Source organism: Pseudochaenichthys georgianus, chromosome 4, assembly GCF_902827115.2.
Source record: "Pseudochaenichthys georgianus chromosome 4, fPseGeo1.2, whole genome shotgun sequence".
Lineage (NCBI taxonomy): Eukaryota > Metazoa > Chordata > Actinopteri > Perciformes > Channichthyidae > Pseudochaenichthys > Pseudochaenichthys georgianus.
This window is the reverse complement of record NC_047506.1, coordinates 20184915-20206563: the sequence shown is the minus strand read 5'-3', so window position 1 is coordinate 20206563 and position 21649 is coordinate 20184915. Positions and strand designations below refer to the sequence as shown.

At 43.8% G+C, this 21649-nt stretch overlaps 1 protein-coding gene across 1 annotated transcript in view; it reads left to right on the top strand.

The window, feature by feature from the left end:
* The window catches only part of ano8b (anoctamin 8b), a 40618-nt gene that overhangs the window by 15085 nt on the left and 3884 nt on the right, over positions 1 to 21649 (top strand). Inside the window, 19 exon segments of the mRNA XM_034080637.2 lie at positions 3877 to 3987; positions 5520 to 5652; positions 8588 to 8726; positions 9012 to 9108; positions 9343 to 9459; positions 9627 to 9754; positions 9836 to 9997; positions 10093 to 10245; positions 10452 to 10578; positions 10707 to 10762; positions 10882 to 10956; positions 11132 to 11266; positions 17896 to 18143; positions 18509 to 18599; positions 18601 to 18669; positions 18791 to 19177; positions 19870 to 20061; positions 20372 to 20503; positions 21274 to 21384. Of these exon segments, the coding sequence (XP_033936528.1) occupies positions 3877 to 3987; positions 5520 to 5652; positions 8588 to 8726; positions 9012 to 9108; positions 9343 to 9459; positions 9627 to 9754; positions 9836 to 9997; positions 10093 to 10245; positions 10452 to 10578; positions 10707 to 10762; positions 10882 to 10956; positions 11132 to 11266; positions 17896 to 18143; positions 18509 to 18599; positions 18601 to 18669; positions 18791 to 19177; positions 19870 to 20061; positions 20372 to 20503; positions 21274 to 21384 (2663 nt within the window).

Genomic DNA, 21649 nt, shown 5'->3' with positions numbered 1-21649 from the left:
TATAAATTACATTTTGGAAGAGTTTTCTAATTGCAAATATTTATTTTTAAAGAGATTAACTAACTGGGCTGTACTTACATGAGATATCCCGAAAATAATGTTTAAGCATTTAAAAGCTTCTTCTTAACTTCTCTAACCATTCAAACTTAAAATATTAAGTATGTCTTTTATTGAGAAATTAGTCATACATCCCATATACATTCAGGAAGGGGGGATAATAATCAAATACGTAAAATAATAATGGGCTGTGACAATCAAAAACGCGGGTGCCGTGATATCTTTTTATAATCAATGTCCTTTGTGTAGGTCAGCTCTCTGGAGCTATTTAACTCATTGTTTTGGTGTTTGGGGGCACAACTTGCAGTTTTGGTTTAATGTTATCTCACTTGCATCATTTTTAGTCATAGCAGGCTTCTTTTTTAACCAGAACATCTTTGCAAACTACATACCCAGCACCAAACAGCCTTTACCAACTAGCTAATGGAGCATTTCACATCTAAAGAATGCGATATATTCTTTCAAGACTTGATTGAGACCAAAAATAGAGCTAAATGAATTGTATACATTAAAGATTTGTGATACAAAAACAGAAAAATCAGCTGTGCCTCATTTAACTTATTACATCTTATGGGTTGTAGAGTTGTTACTTAATGGTGACGCTGAAAAGCTTCGATGATGTTCTGCTGATAAACAGACTTATACTATTTATCAGCTCAGCTGGCCGTGGTCTCAGGTGTGCTGCTTTGAGGGAACTACGTCATTGAGAGGTTGTGTGATTGTGTAGTGTGAAAACACACTCTTACGCATGCAGACTGGCCCAGTCCGTGCAGTGAACCCTTGACGTGTGTATGAATCAGTCCTCGTTCAACCAAGTAATTACTACACAAATAAATGCAAACCATCAGAAATACATGCTCAGTATTGGGGCTTTTGAACTGAAGCATTGTTGAATGGTAAAACTAATCTTCTGGCTGTCCAGGAGTGTGTGTGTGTGTGTGTGTGTGTGTGTGTGTGTGTGTGTGTGTGTGTGTGTGTGTGTGTGTGTGTGTGTGTGTGTGTGTGTGTGTGTGTGTGTGTGTGTGTGTGTGTGTGTGTGTGTGTGTGTGTGTGTGTGTGTGTGTGTGTGTGTGTGTGTGTGTGTGTGTGTGTGTGTGTGTGTGTGTGTGTGTGTGTGTGTGTGTGTGTGTGTGTGTGTGTGTGTGTGTGTGTGTGTGTGTGTGTGTGTGTGTGTGTGTGTGTTGCCCTCAGCGATGAATACAGGACTCATTAGAATTGCTGTCATGTCGCAGCACTGCCTGCAGCCTTTTTTCTTAAACCCAGTGGAGCGGTTGGTCAGATTTTACTATCCCGGAGTACCACTCGAGATTAAAACATCTAAAATACCTCGCTCTGTTTCCTGTTCGGCCCGTTTCAATGTTTGAAACTGTTCTTCAGAGGGGAAGAGATGTGTGGAAACACATTACGTTTTCAGAACCTCTTTGTAAGTACTTGGGAAGGATCCTTTAAATAGTAATGCTACTCTAATTCAAGATCTGTTTGCAGGTACAATTATGGAATAACACTGTTTTGATTTATCTTTACAAGGATTACCATCCCTAAATATGTTTTGAGGAATTTTAAGAAAAGGTCAACCTTGGATTAACTAAACATTTGTGTCTATAATGGCTCTATTTATTTATTTTTTGCCAGTTTACTCATCAAACAGGCATAGAGAAACATAAGTATTTTTTGCGAGACCTGCTTCTTGCCAATGTTCAATTTCACTTTTGTGTAGCTCTGGTTTGATCACCAATATATGCTGAGGAACATATCTGTATTTTAAACTGCTAGATGCTCCACTGTATTCACCAGCTATCACTTAATTGTTCAGTCTGTTGTTGGTGATCAATGGGTAGCATACTGTCTTGTAGCTTATTGGCAAAGAAATCTACAAACAGCATATACAGCGGGTTTGTCAGAGCTTTTTCTAAAGATCATTTTCTTAGTACAGTAAGTAGTACAGCAGTGACAAATGCAGCAAAGCCACAAGTCAGAGACGAACACAGGCCAAGTGCTCAATGTATACTAAGTACCCTAGTCCATTGAAAGTAGAGATTATATAAAAAACACGATAAAAGTGTTTGTATACCTGAAGGTTACTGCAGTGTTGTGTGATTATTGTGGTGACCATTGCATGTATGAGATGTGTAATGTGTATTTGTAAAGCGCTTTGAGCATCTGGAAAAGCGCTATAATAAATGTAAGGAATTATTATTATTATTATTATTATACTCTATACTACTAACCCTTTTCAATGACACCTTCTGCTTCATGATGTCAAAATGATTGATTAGTGCATCTTTAAAAATCTGCCTACAGACCAATTTTCTGAAGAGCTCCAGTGAAAAAACATTGAACCTACTCCAAGCTGTTAGAAATGGCATAATGACTCTGTTTGTCCAGCAGCTTTCTATTGCATGTTGGTGCAGTGCGTGTGCAAATACATACTGTACAGTACTATATACATGGAGAACAAATTATCCGGAAAGACCATCCGGTTTATTTCTGGGAAGCCCTGGCCTCTCTGTCGCCCCTCTCTTCCAGGAAGTAGAGGGACACACTTAGCAGCAGCACAATTATGTTTTTATGTGACAGGTGTTTATGGGATCCACAGAACACGCAGACATACTGTGTGATTAATAGCATCATGCTAGTGGTGGTGAGATCTTGGTTCAATTTATAGCCTGCCATGAGAAATGACCTTGGCCTTTTTTGAGTGGACACTCACTTTCAAAAGCAAACGTAAACCAGTTATATGATGTACATTACTGTAACTTCATGTGGAGGATGACATGGTGCTTTTAATTTTAAGGTATATTTTTCCTTTACTGCATAAACAAATAGTATACTCTGGGATGAATTCTGAGATACTAAATGTGCATGTGTGTGTGATCTCTGGAAAGTGCCCCACTTTCCGCCTCCTCTGATGCTCCATGCCTCAGTGATCACAGAGCTGTTGTGGGACGGGCATTCTCTCCAGGCGGCTGTCATTATTATTCAGGACCCGGGAAATGATTTTCACAAACTGTCCTCTGACAGCTGAGCAGAGGCTGGGGTTACATTGGCTACAGACTCACTTGGCGCTGCTGCCCTTCTGAAGAACATATCAGTAGGAGAAACTAGTAGCTCAATGACAGATAAATGAGGTGTCAAAGAAAAAGTAAATTTTAGCCCGCACACTGTACAACAATTTCCAATGACGTAACAGCATATCCACCCAGGAAGAAATATATACCATGCTTTATTTTCTTTCAGACTGCTGCATTACGATTGCCTATGTTATAATGTGACATTACTGTGGCTACATTAGAGCTGCTATTGGTGTGCTGTTGACTTCGGGAATAGAGCCAAGTTCATTTTACACATGAGGATAAGGTTATAGCGCTATATTTGGCATAGACAACATTTTACATATACATACAGTATGTTTGCATATTAGCATATGCTAAACTGAAAAATAGCTGCATTTAGATGTGTTGATTTGATTGAGCTGAGAACGTTTGTGACAATTCAGAGACTGTGGACAATGTGTGGCCCCTGGTCTTGGCAGGGCAGGATAAGCTCTGTCAGTCTCATGTTGTGAGGCGAAGGGCTGTGACATTTAAATCTGTCCCGCTGAGAAGGATGAGTTTGTGTGTGTCTTGCTGTGTGTGTCACTGTTTCTTTTTTAGGACAGCAGGGGTAAGAGTTTTGGAGAGGGGCTTGCAGAAAATGTTCAAAATGTCATGGCTTTTTACACTGTTTCACTCTGAAAAGGTGACTCTCTCTTTCTCTCCCCCCTTTGTCTCTACTGGCTCTGTCTATCTTCCTGTCCGTCTCTCTGTCTCTGTCTCTCAGATAAGTTGTTTGGAAAGCGGCTGCTGCAGGCTGGGAGACACATCATGTCTCATAAGTCTTGGATGAAGACGGTGCCCACGGAGAATTGTGATGTCCTCATGACATTTGCAGGTCAGGCACTTATAAATGTTCACAAATTTGTATTTCTATATACTAATTTCATATCCTGTTAAACCTGGCCAAAATTATTTTGTGATTACGACTTGATGGCCCAATCCCAAACCACACCCTACACCCTACCCATACTACCCCTCCGTTTGTGCATTAGTGCGGAGGGTCTGCCACATTAAGTGCTGTTCCAAACCAACGAGTGTGGAGCGGTGTGGAGGGGGAGTGGGCTATCAAGCCCTCAAACAGCGAGTCTGCATCGATGCTGACTGGAGACCGGTCTCTACCTGACCGGTCTCAACGCTGTGTCCGTCCGTCAGGAAACACGCTGTTTACAAGTAGTTCCAGCAAACATCCACTGATAAACTGCGATGTTAACAACCTCATGATAACCTCATATTTTTTAACTTAGGATCAAACCTGTGTTTAGTCTAGAAAAAGGTAAATGTGTGCATTTTATTATAAAGTTGTGTGTATTTACAGACTGTTGCAAAAATTACATGTAAGAAGCTTATAAAAATCAGGTTTAAAACTAAAAGAGCTTTACAAAAAAGTTACAGTGCAATTAAAGATGTTTGGAGTTATTCATTTACATTTTTTGTCTAAGAGATGCTGATTTGAAACCGTTGTTACATACAGTTACGTCATTTCCTGTTTCTGCCGGAGAGAGAGTTTGTCCCAAAGCTTGCCGCTGTATTTACTCCCTCCATCTGACAGGAGGGAGCCTCGTTGAGCTGCGAGTGTCACTCCACGGAGTTCACTCCGTCACGGAGGGGGAGTGTGTAGGGGTAGGGTGTAGGGCATGGTTTGGGATTGGGCCGATATTAATCAAGATATGCTAAATAATTACTTTACCCTGAATGTTGTTCAGAAACAGACAATGTATTGTATCACAGAAAGCACACACATTGTTCAGTAAACATATTTTTAGTGAAAAATAATAATAATAATAAAACTCAAAATAAGGTAGACATTTATCACAAGGTCCTTACAGATCTTTCTCACATGATAATTTCAGTATTTTGAAATAAATTGCGCTCTAATTCTTGTTTCTCTACCAAAAGAGCAAGCTAGGCAGCTTTTTCAAATCACTCGCGAGGATGTTCGTGATAATTGGATATTTTCATTATTTTCTAGAACCCCAATTAATAATTTCTAATTGTTGCTGAAAACTTAATTTAAGCTCAAATGTATATTAGGTTTTTATTTTTCCACTAAAGAACAGCCTGAACGCTGAACATAATGTTATATAATGTGGATAATAAAGATAAGGATCATGACCGTATTGATCGTACTTCTTCATTTCATTTCCTTCGCCATAGCATGAAGGTTGCAGAAGCTTTTTATGGCCAGATTGAATCTCTGCAGCAGCTAAGAAAGCAGAGAAGAAGTCATTCTGTATTGTTTGTTATTACGACTCTTAACCTCCAGCTGCTGCTCAGCAATAAATGGTACAGGTCAGACTGTGGGAGTACTCCCTGCAGCTCGTGTTTACGATGATGCGTGGGCCTAATCATTTTTATTTCCTGCTACAGACTCTATAGATGACCACACGTTGCTATGGCTACTAAACCACATCCGGCTGGGAATCCCAGAGCTCATCATCCAAATCCGACATCACAAGCACACGCGAGTCTATGCGTTCTTCGTCACCGCTACGTATGAAAAGTAAGCACTCTCTTCAAATGTTGGCTATTGTGAGTCACACATTTTTCAAGGTTGTTTTTAGTCATTAATATCTTATGGCTTAATCTTGACAGTATAACTGCAACTAAGTGAACATTTATTAATCCCCCTTTTTATTGAGTACTTGTTTTATTTGTTTATTGAAAACAAAATATATAGCCATCTAATAGGGAAAATCAACCAGCTTCTGAAAACGGTATAGTTTATAAGAGTACATACAGTAGAGTCAAGATTGAAACGTTTAACCTTCTCATATTTTTTCCCTTTGTGTATTTATGTCATCTTGATCTACAGTAAGCAAGAAAGTAGATAGATATCGAAACCATTAATTAAAAATGTATTAAACACAAAACATACTGTAAAGATACTTTTTTAAGCTTCAGCTGGAAAATATTAACCACTGTCTGGTTGCAGGTATAATGTTGATATTGCTGGTTAAACTGTAGTTGTCTATTAAATACCCTATCAGCCTGAAATACAGGCAAGAAGCCACAGCAGCAGCTTTTGAAAATGAAATGGTAGTTTGTTGTTTAGTTATGTTTTAGCTACCACTGGAGTCGGGATGTCAAAGCCAAAGATATGCGTAATGTTTAAGACCTTTATAAAAATTGGCATGATATTTGGCTGCAGCTACCATATACAGTAGCATGCAGAGTTGTTAAGCTCATACACAGTGTATAACTACTGTAGTCAGGCTCCCTCAATGGGATGCCTGGTTTTACTGTATAAGCACCACCGCTAATAGCTGCAGGTTATTTAAACTGTGCAGAAGGTTAGTCAGCCTGAACAGTATAGATTGCATTTTATTTGATTACAGTGCCCACACACTCACTCTTGTTTTGAAAATATCTCCAGGGGAATTGGGGATGAGCCCAGGGTCATTTTAATCTCAGCATTGACTTTGATATATAAATACTGAGAAATACAATCCAGGGGATCAGGGTGGCACTTACTGTGCTATACTGCGTTTCATCTCTTGGTGAATGTAGAGTCCTCTCTGCTGACTGTGCATTTAACAATGGGCCACTTGAAAAAAACAGAATGCCTCAAACAAACCTATTACCAATGAATGTAACAGGAATAGACAGATGGCTGGAAGAAATGAAGAAAGAAAGGCAGATCGAGGCAGATGCTAAGAGAACAAGAGAGAAAGAGATCGGAGTAAACCAGAAAGACAAAGGGAAAAACAACAGGGAGGGTAATGTGGTAGGAGGGTGGAGAGAGTGCTTTCTGGAAGTGTGCCAGTGGGTTTTTAGATGAAATCCTCAAGTAAAATCATTTCTGTGTGACAAAAAGCACAGCCTCCTCTTTTGCAAACACAGACACCTGCTGTTGGAAAAGTTGACCTACATTTCATGAGATAGAAGAGATAAAGTATTTCATCCTTCCAATTTCATCTTGAATAGTCATTTTCTAAGCATTCTAGAGAAGTGAGAATTTTCCTTTCAACCCCTACAATGTGAGGATACCAGCTTTTCTTTGCCGTTAACTGTGTGCTTTGTTTGTATTATGCGGACAACTTTAATGTCTTTATTTTCCTTTGTGTCTTTTTATTTTTAAAAAGGAAGAGGGTATAAGTATAAAAAAACAAGGTATTAGCTAAAAAGCTGTGTTATTGCTCTGAAAAGAGTATACAAGTATATTGTATAATTTCATTGTAGCAATTACCATACTCTATGCAAATATAAAATATGAAAATAGCTCCTCTTCATTTTTGCCTAGCTGACATACCATACATTAGTCCTTCCGCAGCTCTGACTGGGCAGCATCCTGTTTCTGCTGATGCTCCACATTATGTCTGAGAGATATTTGCTATATTAGCATAACCTTACGTGCAGTGCCTAAACAATATTCTGCTCTTTTACAAGGTTAGTTTTGTCCACACATGCCCTTTGACTGTGTCTCCAAGTTAAGACTCCTAGTATTTGGGGAATTGTAATTGGGGAGTTTTTAATTAAATAACAAAAAGGTGGAAACTCATCTGAAAGCCTTGCAGTTATTGGCTTAAATGGCTAAACAGTTGGTTTAAATAGATACAGCCTTTTTTCTCCCCTCAGTCAAGGACCTCTGTAGAGATGTTGCGCACTAAGCAGTATTCAGCGGTGATACAAAAGCTTACACCTCACATTTCTGCTGTAATCAATCATGGTGCTGGACGTACTTCACTGTACGGCCTGAAGCTGCATGATGGATGGATGTTACAGGCCCACCTGGGCTTTGCTCCTGCATGTGTGTGTATAAACTATATATACATGAACATGTGACAGAGAAAGGTGAGCAGTTTGCCTGGAGGGAACTGTGGGCGTGGTGCTGCATTATTAGTGCGATTTCAGCACAAAGCCTGTGGCAAGGACAGAATGAGAGGAGAAAGGGCTGATGGGATAAAGAAAGAGGAGGGGGAGAAGGAGACAAAGGACGGGACTCTGAGAAATAACAGGGTAAAGAGAAGGGGAGAGTAGACAGAGGGGCTGTATAAGGGAGGAGGAGGGAGGGGGGGGGGGAGGGAGGGAGAGATGAGAAACATAGAGGAAGGGCTGATGGGAAAGCAGATGATGAGAGAGAGTGATGAGGTTGAAGCATTAAGAGGAGGAGAGTTCAAATGACTTTAACACTATGAAGGTCTCTGCTAATGGTATTGTTTGCTGTTGGTTTTGATAATTCCATAAAAAACGGACCCAGTGCACTGTGGTCATTTCCAGTGAACTGTTTGCTACGCATCTAGAATTTGATTTCTAGAATCTATTCAGCCATCCACTTGACTGCAACTGTTTTCATTATTGATAAATCAGATTTTTGACAAATGTATTGCAAATATAAAAAAAATGCTCAAAGCAAGAGCTTCAAATTGCAGAACACCTACAGTATTTCTGTAAAAGTATAAAAACTAGTAAATAATTCTCTCCATGTTGTCCTGCAGTTTGTTGCGAGGTGCTGAGGAGATGGGACTGAGGAAAGCTGTGAAGCACGAGTTTGGAGGAGGAACCCGAAACTTTTCCTGTGAGGAGGACTACATCTACGAGAACATCGAGAGTGAGCTGTGTTTCTTTACCTCACAAGTAAGTGTCAGCGCACACGCACGCACGCACGCACGCACGCACGCACACACACACACACACACACACACACACACACACACACACACACACACACACACACACACACACACACACACACACACACACACACACCCATACCCTGTTTTTATCTTACCTTGTTGCTGTTAAACTATTGAATTTCCCCACAGGGATTAATAAAGGTCCATCTCATCTTATCTAAAGTTAATATGCTGATATGTCAAGACATCACCTGATTTGACTCTCTCCTTGTCTTGGTTGCTGCAGGAGAGGCAGAGCATCATTAAATATTGGATGGACAATTTACGTGCCAAACATGGGGAGGTGCTGCATAATATCAACTTCCTGGAGGGTCAGCCAATCAGTAAGTGTTATTCCTTTATAGTAAAGCTCTGTGATATGTGTGTTTACTATCAATATCGATTATAAATCCCTCAGTTGGTTTTAAAAATAGTTTGAGGCATCATTTTGATTGATTTCATATTATATTTTAGCTGATAGTTTTATCTTTATATATCGAATCATATCTACTCTTCTTTTGTTAATGCATCTAATTAAATGCACAGTCATTTCTAACTTACCTTATTATTCCCGACAGTCCCGGAGCTGAGTGCGCGAGGTGTAATCCAGCAGGTGTTTCCTCTTCATGAGCAGAGGATCCTCAGTCAGCTGATGAAGTCCTGGGTCCAGGCTGTTTGTGAGAAACAGCCTTTAGGTCAGTAGAACAAATGGACAAATGCGCTTTTACATATACAGTTCATAACACTTAGTACAACCACAACAATTGAGAAACCAAGCTCATGCTTCCCTGTTATATATTTTAGCAGTCACGTCGTGTCATAGCATCCTTTGCAATATGTACTTTTACATTTGTTTTTACAGATGATATCTGTGACTATTTTGGGGTGAAGATTGCCATGTATTTTGCCTGGCTGGGATTTTACACCACTTCCATGTTGTATCCTGCTGTGATCGGATTTGTGTTGTGGATGCTCACTGAGTCTGATCAGGTGAGAAGAGAAGCTATAATAGCCTTAAAAAACTGCAATCACCAAACAAAAAAGGTCACCTGAGTGTTTGTGTTGTTTCAGACGAGTCGTGACATCTGCTGCGTGGTGTTTGCACTGTTCAACGTGGTGTGGGCTACTCTGTTTCTGGAGCGGTGGAAGAGGAGGGGGGCTGAGCTGGCATTCAAGTGGGGAACACTGGATACGCCGTCCGAATCGCTGGAGGAACCACGGCCTCAGTTCCGGGTGAGAGAAAGAAAACCTCTGACTCCTTCTTCCATCTCCATATCCTCTTCGCTCTCAGGCCCAATCTAAATTCTCTCTCTCCCTCTTTCTGTCAGGGAGTCAAGCGCTGCAGTCCCATAACAGGATGTGAGGAGTTCTACTATCCTCCATGGCGGAGGCGTGTGTTCAGGTGGCTGGTCAGCCTGCCCATCTGTATCCTCTGTCTCTGCTTTGTCTTCCTGGTCATGCTCATCTGCTTTGAGCTGCAGGTCGGTCATGCTGCTGTCAGCATCTGTTTTTTACGTGTCCTGCTTGTTAAAATGTAGCATACATGTCTTAGCTTAAGCCTGCATCTGTCCTTGTTTATGTTTGGTAAGATTATTTGCATGGGTGAATGTAATGAAGCCTGTTGAACACCTATATTTTTGTTTTTCTCGGATGTGATGGGTAAAAAGCTGTAATTGTGTCTCTGCAGGAGTTTGTGATGGGGATCAAGGAAATGCCCCGGCTAGCTCGCTTTATCCCAAAGATCATGCTAGCTATCACTGTGACTGCATGTGACGAGGTGTACAGGAAAATCGCCTGCTGGCTCAATGACATGGGTGAGAGAGAAGTTATCAGATTCCTCCAGATCTACATACACGTCAGAGCAGATCATTTCTTATAGAAGTTCATCTTAATAAAATTGCTTTCATCTGAGATTCATTGATTTTATTTATTTTTTTCCCAGAAAACTATAGACTCCAGAGTGCCTATGAGAAAAATCTCATCATCAAAATGGTTCTTGTGAGTAGCTTTGATCTAATATCTAAAACTACCCATGAGATTTAGAAACATGTTTATTTTCAAATTCCTTTTCACATAACGCTCTTCTTAATGACACCTGATATTTCTTTCTCTTGCAGTTTCAGTTTGTAAATTCTTATCTCAGCCTTTTTTACATTGGATTCTACCTCAAAGACATGGAGCGCCTGAAAGAGGTAAGAAACATCCAAAGCTCAAATGTTCCTCTGTCGCACATTAGCTTCAGGGAATTCATTTGGCCTCAACATCTGTCATTCTCCCATCCTTAAATGCTTTGCTTTCTCTGCTTACATCCATTTATTTCCATAACCTTCCATCCCCATTTCCTATCCCTTTTCCCATCTGTGGAAGATGCTGGTGGTGTTGTCTCTGTTAAAGAGTCTGCAGCGGCAGATCTACGACAATATGCTGCCTTTCATGTTCTTCAAGATCCAGATGCTTATGATTTCTGATCCCTGGTTCTTCAGCTCTTTTATCAAGTCCAAAGTATGCTCCCTGTACATCCTCTGTCTGGTCTAGAGGTCTATGGTCCCTCTCTGACCACCTCGCCCCCCACCTTGCATGCTCCATGTCGATCTGGACTTGAACTTGAAGCACAAACCTGCTTTTCATAAAGTTATAAAGTGTGTGTTCTGTCTGTATCTGTCTTGTGAAACCTTGCTAGATTCAAAAAAAGATTTATCAATACAAAGTGTCTTGCGTCGGAAAATGATTCAATTTTTTGTAAACACACTTTTACCAGACAGAATGATGATGGATGAGCGGTTTGATGAGGGAGATAATTGCATATGTAGCTGTCAGAGATAGTGTCTGATTCCTACCGATGATTCGTTTTGTTTTTTACTGGTCTTGTCACAAATTGTGTCTCCTCATCTGCATATATAAGCAACAGCAGTTTTTTAAGAAACAACACCCAGCCTTCATACTAACATCATTTCTAAGTCTGAGTGTCTGTTTTAGATACACCCTCAGAGGGCCACCGCATTGAGCTTATTCTAACAAGTACAGCCCAGTTTCTAGTATTTGTCAAAGTATATTTACTTTGTATAAACAGGATTTAATATTGTAGTTAAATCAATAGAAACCTATAGGTTACTTACGTAACCCCAGACCTCTGAGTAACATGAAGTGAGATGTCTCACTATGGGATGCGCCTCATCGCGGAGCAAACAGAAGCATCAATCTCATTACGCCAATCCTGATTGGCTGGTGATCTTGACGTCAGCGTCAGGGGAAATCACCCCCTATAAGTAGCTTGCGCCACGACGCATGCGTCATTCAAAATAAGCACCTCTTCTCGCTTCACCATAGCAAGGAGGGCTGTCTGGTGAGACATCTCACTTCATGTTACTCTGAGTGCTGGGGTTACGTAAGTAACCTATAGTTCTCATTCATAACACTCCGTTCGATATCTCACTATGGGATATTGTAGCTCCCGTATTGCCAGACGAGCTTATCTCGAAGATCACCGATCAACCAGAATTTAACAGGTGGAGTCCCGACTCAACAAGATGCCCAGCACTGCTCGGGCCACGCTTGGAGCGGAGACGTCTAGCCTGTAAAAGCGGACAAAAGTGAGCGGCGAAGACCAGCTTGCCGCTGCACAGATATCCTGGATGGAAACACCCTTGAACAAAGTCCAGGATGTAGCCAGGCCCCGAGTCGAGTGAGCCCGCAGACCCGAAGGTGCTTGCAGATTCGGACTCGTATAGGCCAAAGCAATCGCCTCCACGATCCAGTGGGATAGTCGTTGCTTAGTAACAGGCTTACCCTTGTGAGGTTTAGCCCAGGACACGAAGAGTTGGTCATTAAGACGAAGCTCTTTTGATCTGTCCATATATGTGTGTAAAGCCCGGACTGGACACAACAGATCCTGCTGCTGCTCCCCGGAGGAAACCAGCGGCGGAGGAAATGCCTCAATGTCAATTGGGGTACATGAACCAACCACCTTTGGTGTAAAGGCAGGGTTGGGTTTCAACAACACTCTCGTTTGCCCTGGGGCGAACTGAGTGCATGAGGGATTCATGTGCATGAATATCACTGACCCGCTTGGCGGATGCCAGGGCCAGTAACAGCACTGTCTTCAGTGACAGATGTTTCATGTCAGCTCCTTCCAGGGGTTCAAATGGGGTCATTTTGAGCCCATTTAAAACCACTGCCAGGTCCCATAAGGGCACCAGCGACCTGGAGACAGGGAGGAGCCTGCGAGCTCCCTTCATAAAACGGCAAACCAAAGGATGTTGGCTAGCCGTCTTACCCTCAAAGCCCACATGGCATGCAGCAATAGCAGCCAGGTACACTTTGATCGTGGAGAAAGCTCTGTGTTTATCGATCAAGTCCTGTAGGAATGATAAAATCACCCCGACAGGACATTGAAAAGAGATGTGTCCTTCTTGAAGGCACCACTCCTCAAATACCCTCCTCTTACAGTCGTAACTTTTAGACCTGGTGGAGGAAGCTCTCGCACTCTGAATAGTGTTTATCACCTTCTGAGGGAGTCCCACTGTATTCAGATTGTACCACTCACGGGTCAGGCCCATAGTGCCCCGCGCTCTGGGCGTGGGTAAAGGATCGCCCCCCCCGCCTGAGACAATCTGTCCCTGCGTGGTGGGGGCTGCCATGACTGCCCGCACAACAGCTGATATATCCCCGCCAGCCCGTATATTGCGGGCTAGGGTGGAAACATCAGAGTAAGTGTGTGGCGTTGCTCCTTCACTCTGGCCAGAGTTGGGGGTAACAGAGCCAGGGGTGGGAACGCGTACAGAGGACCCGGAGGTCAATCGTCCCCGCCTAACAGTGCGTTTAAATCGTGCATTAAAGAGAACAGCTGTCATTGAGCATTTTTTCCTCTTGCGAACAGATTTTACGCGGCTCCGCCGTAACGCACCCACAGCGGACTCCCGATCCTTGGATGAGGAGTCCAGTCTGCATAGAGTGGTGCACCTCTGGACAGTAATTCTGTCCCTAGGTGCATAACTCCCGGTACCTGTGTCGTTCTCAGAGAGAGGAGACGTCTGCCGCTCCAAGGGATCAGTTTGTGTGCCAGTGTGTGTGACTGGAGACAACGCAAACTCCCCTGGCGGTTCATACACTATATCGTGTTGTCTGTCCTCACGAGGACATGATGTCCTCTGAGAGAAGGCAGGAAGCGTTTTTGGGTGGGGAACACCGCTAAAAGCTCCGGGTAGTTTACGTGTGCCCGCTGGAAGTCTGCTCTAGGGACCTCTCACCGGGCGACCTTCGTAAATCCCCTATCAGCCTGTCTGACCTGCGTCCGTGGTGACCACCTTCCGTGAAAGGACGGCACCCGTAGGCGCGTCCCGCACTGGAAAAGTCGGGTGTAGTGCCACTACGCATTACATAATAACCAACACTCTCCGTACGCCGTGGCGTTCGGGGTTTAGTTTTATTATGAGGCCCATGTTGAGCGGGTGCTTTACGAGGACATTTCCCTCCGTAATCTGACTCCGCTCGGTGGGCATTAGAGATAAAACCCTTCTTTCTAGGAGAGAGAGAACCTCTCTCTCCAGAATATGGGTTGACTCTCTCTGGGTTTGTGAAAACAGATAAAGTATAACTGTTTTGAGAAGCCCAGGCAGATGTCGTGAGTATCTCCTGCTGTATGCTCCTTAGAGCCAGCTGGGATGTCACGCTTACGGCTCCGGCCGGCACTGCGCATGCGCGTGACGGAGGTGCCTTTACAGCTCCAGCCGGCACTGCGCATGCGTGTGACGGTGGTGCCTTCATGGCTCCAGTCGGCACTGCGCCTGCCGGTGGTGCCCTTAAAGCCCCAGTCGGCACTGGGCATGCGTGTGGCGGTGGCTTCACGGACCCGTCAATAATCCGTCTTTTGAGAGATGCCGTAGCTGCTCTCAAAAGGGGAAGAATTGGCGGGCTGTCCATTACAGCTCTAGCCGGCACTGCGCATGCGCGTGGCGGTGGTGCCTTCACAGACCCGTTTATTATCCGCCTTTTGAGAGAGGCCGTAGCTGCTCTCAGAAGGGGATTTATAGTTAACGGACTGTTTATTGTCTTTCTTTTCATTTTTTTGAGCTGCGCCCTTGGCCGAAGCCTGGATGCGTCAGCGGAAAATGGTTTATTCAAACAAGAAAGATGTGACATGTGTTTTATGCGGACTTGAGGATGACGTTGAGGCATCTCTCGAGGCGGCGGGGACACATTTAGAGCCGGGGAAAGAACTTCCAGCTCTGTCACGGAGGGGAGAAGGAGGGGCTGTCAGGCCGCTCGCTTCTTCTTCGACTGCTGGCCGAAATTCTGGGTTGGCTGCGCCTGGGCTGCAGCCGGAACCGGAGATTTTCTAGGCCAACTCGCCCTCGTCTCCTGCCTGGGCTGGGGACTCGGGGCGGGCTGCGCCCTCTGCTGTCCTGGTACTTTGAACCCAGCAGAGTTCGGTGCAGCTTGGGCGAAGGGCCGCTGTTGCGAAGTCAGCGGCTGGACCCTTCGAGGGAAACAGAGGTGGAGGGCCTCGTCTTCCTTCTTTTTCGACTCGCACTTCCTCTGCATGGAAGCGAGAGCGGAGCCGAAAATCCCCTCGGGAACGATGGGCATGTCAAGCACATCTTCCTTTTCCCGGTCTGGGAGGTTGGTGAGGTTGAGCCATCTAGCTCTTTCCTGCACCACCATGATCCCCATTACCTTGCCCGTGGCCTGGATGGCGCAGCGTTGGACACGGAGACAAATGTCTGTGACCGCGGCTATCTCGTCCAGAGTGGCCGGTCCAGGATTGCTCGACATATCCTCACAGAGCTCCGCTTGGTACGCGGTTAGCATCGAGGAAACGTTCAGAGCCCTGGCGGACAATGCTGCGGCTCTGTAGGCCCGTTCAGTCATGGTCGACTGGAATCGGTCCGATTTTGCTGGCAGCGTGGGGTTCCTGCTTGGCGGCTGGCCCATCCTCGGTAGGAGGTGGGCTGCCACCAGCGGTTCCATAGGCGGTATGTGGAGCAGTCCGAGCCTCTCCATACCGTCACAGTCAAGGGAGTAGGCACCCTGGATTGGGGCCTTGTTGCTAAAGGGCCGGTCTCTCCACGAGACCGACACCTCATCCAACATCTCCGGGAAGACCGGAAGGAGTTGCCTCTTTGTCCTCGTTGTTTGGGAAAAAAGTTTCCCCTCGTAACGGGACCTGGAGGTCTCCTTGGCCATTTCGGGCCACGGGATGTCTAGCCTGGACGCGGCGCGCTGACACACGGCCTGCAGGTCCATGCTTAGACAGGGCGAAGCTGGTGTGCTATCGCCTGGGAGAGCAGCCATCGCTCCCGGCTTTGCAGCCTGAGCCGATGACATGAAGATGTCGTCTTCCTGCTCATCCGAGTCAGACAGGAGGAACTCAGAGGTATCCTCTTCGTCCTCCATGTAGTCTAACTCTAGGACATCTTCCGCGGGTGAAACCATGGTGAGGTCCAGCCGGGAGCCCCAGCTTGGTATAGCGTGGGGCCCCATTCCCGCGTCTCTTGCCGCCACCGGGTCTCGGCCTGATATGGCGCGGGATTCCGGTTCTGCGGGTGCCGCTGTCGATGAGCCCCAGACCGACCCAGTGAGGGGCTCCATCTCTGCGGCGGACGCCCCCGTGTCTTGATTGCCGGTCGGCAGATCAGTGGACATGAGGGAGTCGCATCCCGACAGGCTAGCTTGTTGTGCTAACCTTCGGTGGAGGCTCTTCATAGTGAAGCGGGCACAATGCCCGCACGAGCCGGGGTTGTCAATGGCCTCCTGGGCGTGTTCCAGCCCGAGGCAGGACGAACAGATCTAGTGTGAGTCTGTGCCTGACACTTTCAACCCGCAGCCGCAGCGCCGAGCCTCCGAGTCCCTGACACTAAAAGTGTTACCAATCTGTCTTTAATCCGGGGAAAAAAGGACAGTGTGGGTCTTTTTTCTCAAAGGATATTACCTGGTGTCGTAATATTCCTGTAATCCTTTTCTCCTCCGTGAGAAGAGAGAAGAAAAATGCGTCCTCGCTACCGTGGTGTCGGCAGTGAGGGGAAAAACACAAGCTAGCAACGGGTGTGTTGCTAACTTGAAAGTCAAAACCTTACCTTAACTCCAGAGGAAGAACGGCGAGGTTGACTATAATACTAACTGGTGTGTTAGTACCATACTCTTCTGCGAGGCAGAATAGGGTAGCCGGCTAACACCCGTCGACCGAAAATTTGCTTTGGTTCAGTCTGTGGACAGTGAAGCTTGCCCGGCTACTATTAGAGATGTGCTCTGAAGCGAGAAGAGGTGTTTGAATGACGCATGCGTCGTGGCGCAGGCTACTTATAGGGGGTGATTTCCCCTGACGTTGACGTCAAGATCACCAGCCAATCAGGATTGGCGTAATGAGATTGATACTTCTGTTTGCTCCGCGATGAGGCGCATCCCATAGTGAGACATCGAACGGAGTGTTATGAATGAGAACAATAGCTATCCAGTACCAGTACAGTAGGAAAACACAGTGTAGTCCTTAAAGTATCTGAAATGGAAAACATCTGTTGTTCATGTTTTATTCTCAGGAAGACGTTGTGTTTTTTGTTTGCATTTTGTGCTTTTAACTTGGAAACTTTGTGATGCTGCAATTCGTAGTATTTGTATTTTTAGTTGTATATTCAAGGACTGAAGACGTAATCACTGCTCGGTTTTGAGTGTTAGAAAAGCATAATTCTGGGTTATAACAACATGTTATAAACATCAATAGGTTTAACACAAATTAACTTTATTTCAAGGTAAAAAAAAAAACCCTGTATGAAGGTCTGATAACTTTTGTTACTTTCTTTGTCAGACTTCTCTTTTTAATGTCAATATGATCTGCAATCAACTTTTTTATTCGTACACTTTTAATACACATAGCACTGAAGCTTCAACTCTTTAAATATACTCAAGTTGTTGTAAGCCTGAATTATCCTAAAAGTTAAGATTTGTTTTACATCCTGTTGTGTGTGATTTGGATTTGTTCAGCAAGGAATAAGTATTGAATGTCCATGTTCATGTCCTCGGCCTCAATGCACCATATGCCAATGAAATGTTTGCTTGTGGATAATCTCTGCATACATATTTGTCTTTAGGTTTATTTGTTAGCAACTCATTTTGTGTATGTTTCTCACTGTCTTTGTCAGATGCTGGCCACTCTGCTCATAATACGGCAGTTTCTCCAAAATGTGAAGGAGGTGCTGCAGCCTTACCTGTATGAGCGCCACAAGCTGGGCGAGCTCACACTGCGAGCGCTGTGGGACCTGCTGATCTCAGTGCTGCTGAAATACGCCCGCCTAGCAGCTGGAAAAGCCCAGGTCTCTCCCACCGACCACGCCATGCCAGGACCTGGACTGAGGGGCACCAGGCCTGGGTTTAGGCATCTAGATAGAAGGTGAAACACAATATTTGATATCTTATTAGATTAATAAATCCATACACTTCAATAAAATGCACGTGTCAAATTTGGGGTCAAACCTTTTTAAGAAAATCCTTTACTATTTCATTTGAAGCATGCAATAAGGTAGACACTTTCTCATAAGATCATTACAATGAAGCGTTTACAGTCATTCACACCAACACTCAAAGTATTAGTCCCAACAAACAGACCTGCTCTGCCACTTTATCTACTCTTGACATTGTATGTGCGCTGCCTGCAGTTATGAGTCACTCCAGTTGCACACTGAGGAAATAGACAGCGCTGTGAGTGGTTAAAACACACACTCGTTTTTTCTGATGTGTCTCTTCAATTTCTCTCAGGGAAAAGAAGTGTTTAAATGGAGGATGCGGGGTGCTTGATGAAGAAGAGGGAGGTGAGAAGGACGAGGCAGACAGCGGGAGGTTCAGTGAAGGGAGAGACGGAGGAAGAAAGTCTGCTCGACTGCGGTTTGAAGCTGAGGAAAGTCAGCTTCATAGAGAAGGTATACTATTTGTGATAAAATCGATTTAGGAAGTGTTGATGTTTTTATGCTCTGGCAATTTGCCCAACTGTTAAGAAATGTGCAAAGTAAATATAGTACATGTGTTGTTGTTGTTGTTAAGGTGGACAGAAGGCCAGTCTGCAGTGGGCCCCCCATAGACCACAGTTACATGGACGAGGGGAGCCCCACTATGGTGGAGAAAGGAATGGACCCTTCCTCTGTATTTGAGATGTGTGACGATGACGATGATAATGGCATCCACGATGTGAAGGAGTCGGGTGGCGGAGCTAGAGGTGTGGCTGAGAGAAATAATGCTGCTGCTGCCAGCGCCGCCCCGCTGCATTCTGGGTCTGAGAGCAGCACATCAGTGCGACATAGAAGAAGAGGCAGGAGCATAGAGAGACTTGAGCCTAAGACAAAAAGGGAATCATGGATCGACCCCCCTGAAATGAGAGAGAGCAACACGCTTACTCAGGCTGAGATGGAGAGCTGCATGCAGAACTATTCTGTAAGGACTTCACACTGACCTTATGTTTTAAACTTTGCTCAGTTTTAAAGTATGTCAATCTTATTTTTTTGTAATTGTTATTATTCTCACTACGACCAATTGTCAAGATAGAGGTTTACACACCACCTCTGTTTTAGATATTTGGGAAGCACACATTCTTAGGGTTAAGGTTTAGGATGCTTTTACAGCTTACAGAAAAAAAAAGAAAAATTGCACTAATTTCTCTAGAAGTCTTTACATTAAACTCACATAAATGAACCCATCCTTATTTACAGTTTGAATTGGTTTATTTTAAGTTATAAAAGTTTGAGAAAGACTGCAACATGTTGTGCAATAGTAAACAAGTCAGCCATATAATTTATGTTGCCAGCTGGGTCAACACTTCACTGTCATTCTCCTTATGATTACTGTAGCTTAGTTCAGGTTTCATACATGTTGTAAACCAGCACTGCAACATGAATCCAGCAGTCACACCTCAGACATGTCTTGAGTGTGATGTGAATAACATTTGGTTGTAAACAAAAATATCATTGCTGACTATATTACAGCTAAATAAAGGGTTAACACATAATTTTTTGTTATTTGGTACCACAGCACAACGATTTAATTTGTCATCTTTTTGCTAAATAGTAGCTTTGAGATTGTACTAACTTGTAGAGCTGTGATTTAATGGTCCACTCTGCCCCTCTCAGGACACCTTTCAGGACTACCAAGAGATGTTTGTCCAGTTTGGCTACGTGGTGCTCTTCTCCTCGGCCTTCCCTCTGGCTGCCATGTGCGCTCTCATCAACAACATCATTGAGATCCGAAGTGATGCCTTTAAGCTCTGCACCGGTCTGCAGCGGCCGTTTGGACTCAGAGTGGAGAGCATCGGCCAGTGGCAGGTCAGAAACTCACTCTCTGAGAGTTAACAGTCAAAAGGTTTTTACTGTCACCCAAAGACAGGAACAGTTCGATTTCTTATAGTAATGCCGTCTTATTTAAAAAATCAACTGAAATGATAATCATCATGAAATTATCATAACATAACAGTTGATGATCATGTACCTGTGTGACTGTGTAGCAGTCATTACGTTATCATAAGTGTCAATAATTGTCTGGAATTACTGAATAGAACTAAACTGAGATATAGGTATAGATATATTTGTCCCTTTAAGAAAACCGAATTGTTAAACTTCTTTTTTTCCTTCACAGACTGTGATGGAAGCCATGGGCTTGATTGCCATCATAGTGAACTGTTACTTGATTGGTCAGTGTGGTCAGCTACAGCGTCTGTTTCCATGGCTCAGCCCCGAGATGGCCATAATCTCCATCGTCATCCTCGAGGTACCGCAGCTTGTTCTTGAAAGTCTGGATGAAATGCTTAGGGCAGTGCTTTTACAAACTTTTATTTGAAGGTGCAAGCATTTTGTAAGCCAGCACAAAATGTATAGCTATCAGAAAATGTTCCAGGTATTAAACGTGCAAAGTTTTACTACTTTTTGTATTTCCACCTTCCTCTACTGGCTTCATTAGAAAACTACAGATGTTTTCTTTCATTGAAACAGGTGTATCTCTGATAACTACACATTGTCATCATCTAGGGACCCAGGAGATATACAAATTCGATATCAAGTTTTAGCTTCAATATTACCTAAAAGGTGTCTTGCAATAACTATTTATTTTTCTATCCAAGGTACTGACAGAGTACCACATCAATTCTGTTCACACTTATGAATAGTAATGCATGAATTGGGTTTCCAATGTTCCAATCTTTATATAAAGCATGAACACATGAACTTAAGATGTCTTCATGTTTCTCCTCTTACTTGTAATATATTTAGACACAGGTTCCGTTAGCGCTGCACTCTGTGCCTGCCTATATTTGGAAAAAGGTAAACAGCCTGCAGCTCTGTCTTGTCCTGATAAAGAAGTCAGGCCTATCAGGAGGAAGATTTCACGGCCTAGTTGATGATGTGCAAAAATGTGTTCAAGTAACATACCCCTGAACGCTTTTCTGAAGCACTGTGGCCTACATTTGATTTGTGATTGTGCTTTCAATAATTGTTTTTGTTATGTCCCAAACCTCCTCTTTCTACCTGCCTGTTTAACTGCAGCACTTTGCCATCCTCCTGAAGTATGTCATCCATGTGGCCATCCCTGACATTCCTACATGGGTCACAGAAGAGATGGCTAAACTGGATTATCAGCGCAGGGAAGCCTTCAAGGTAAATATGTGACAGCATTAGAACCAAAAATGTTAATTTGTCGTGAAAAAGTTGCAAGAAATGGAAGGAATCCACTAATAATACAGGCTGTTTGAATAAATGCTCAAAGTTGACTTTATTATGTGCATAGTTCTGTAATGTAATAGAATATATTGCAGTAACCACCAGAGGTGCCCACCTTTCTGCTGCATACCAGCTGTACTGCAACACTGCAGCTTTTTTTGGACATATTTGTTTACTTTAAACTGATATTTTAGCAATGATA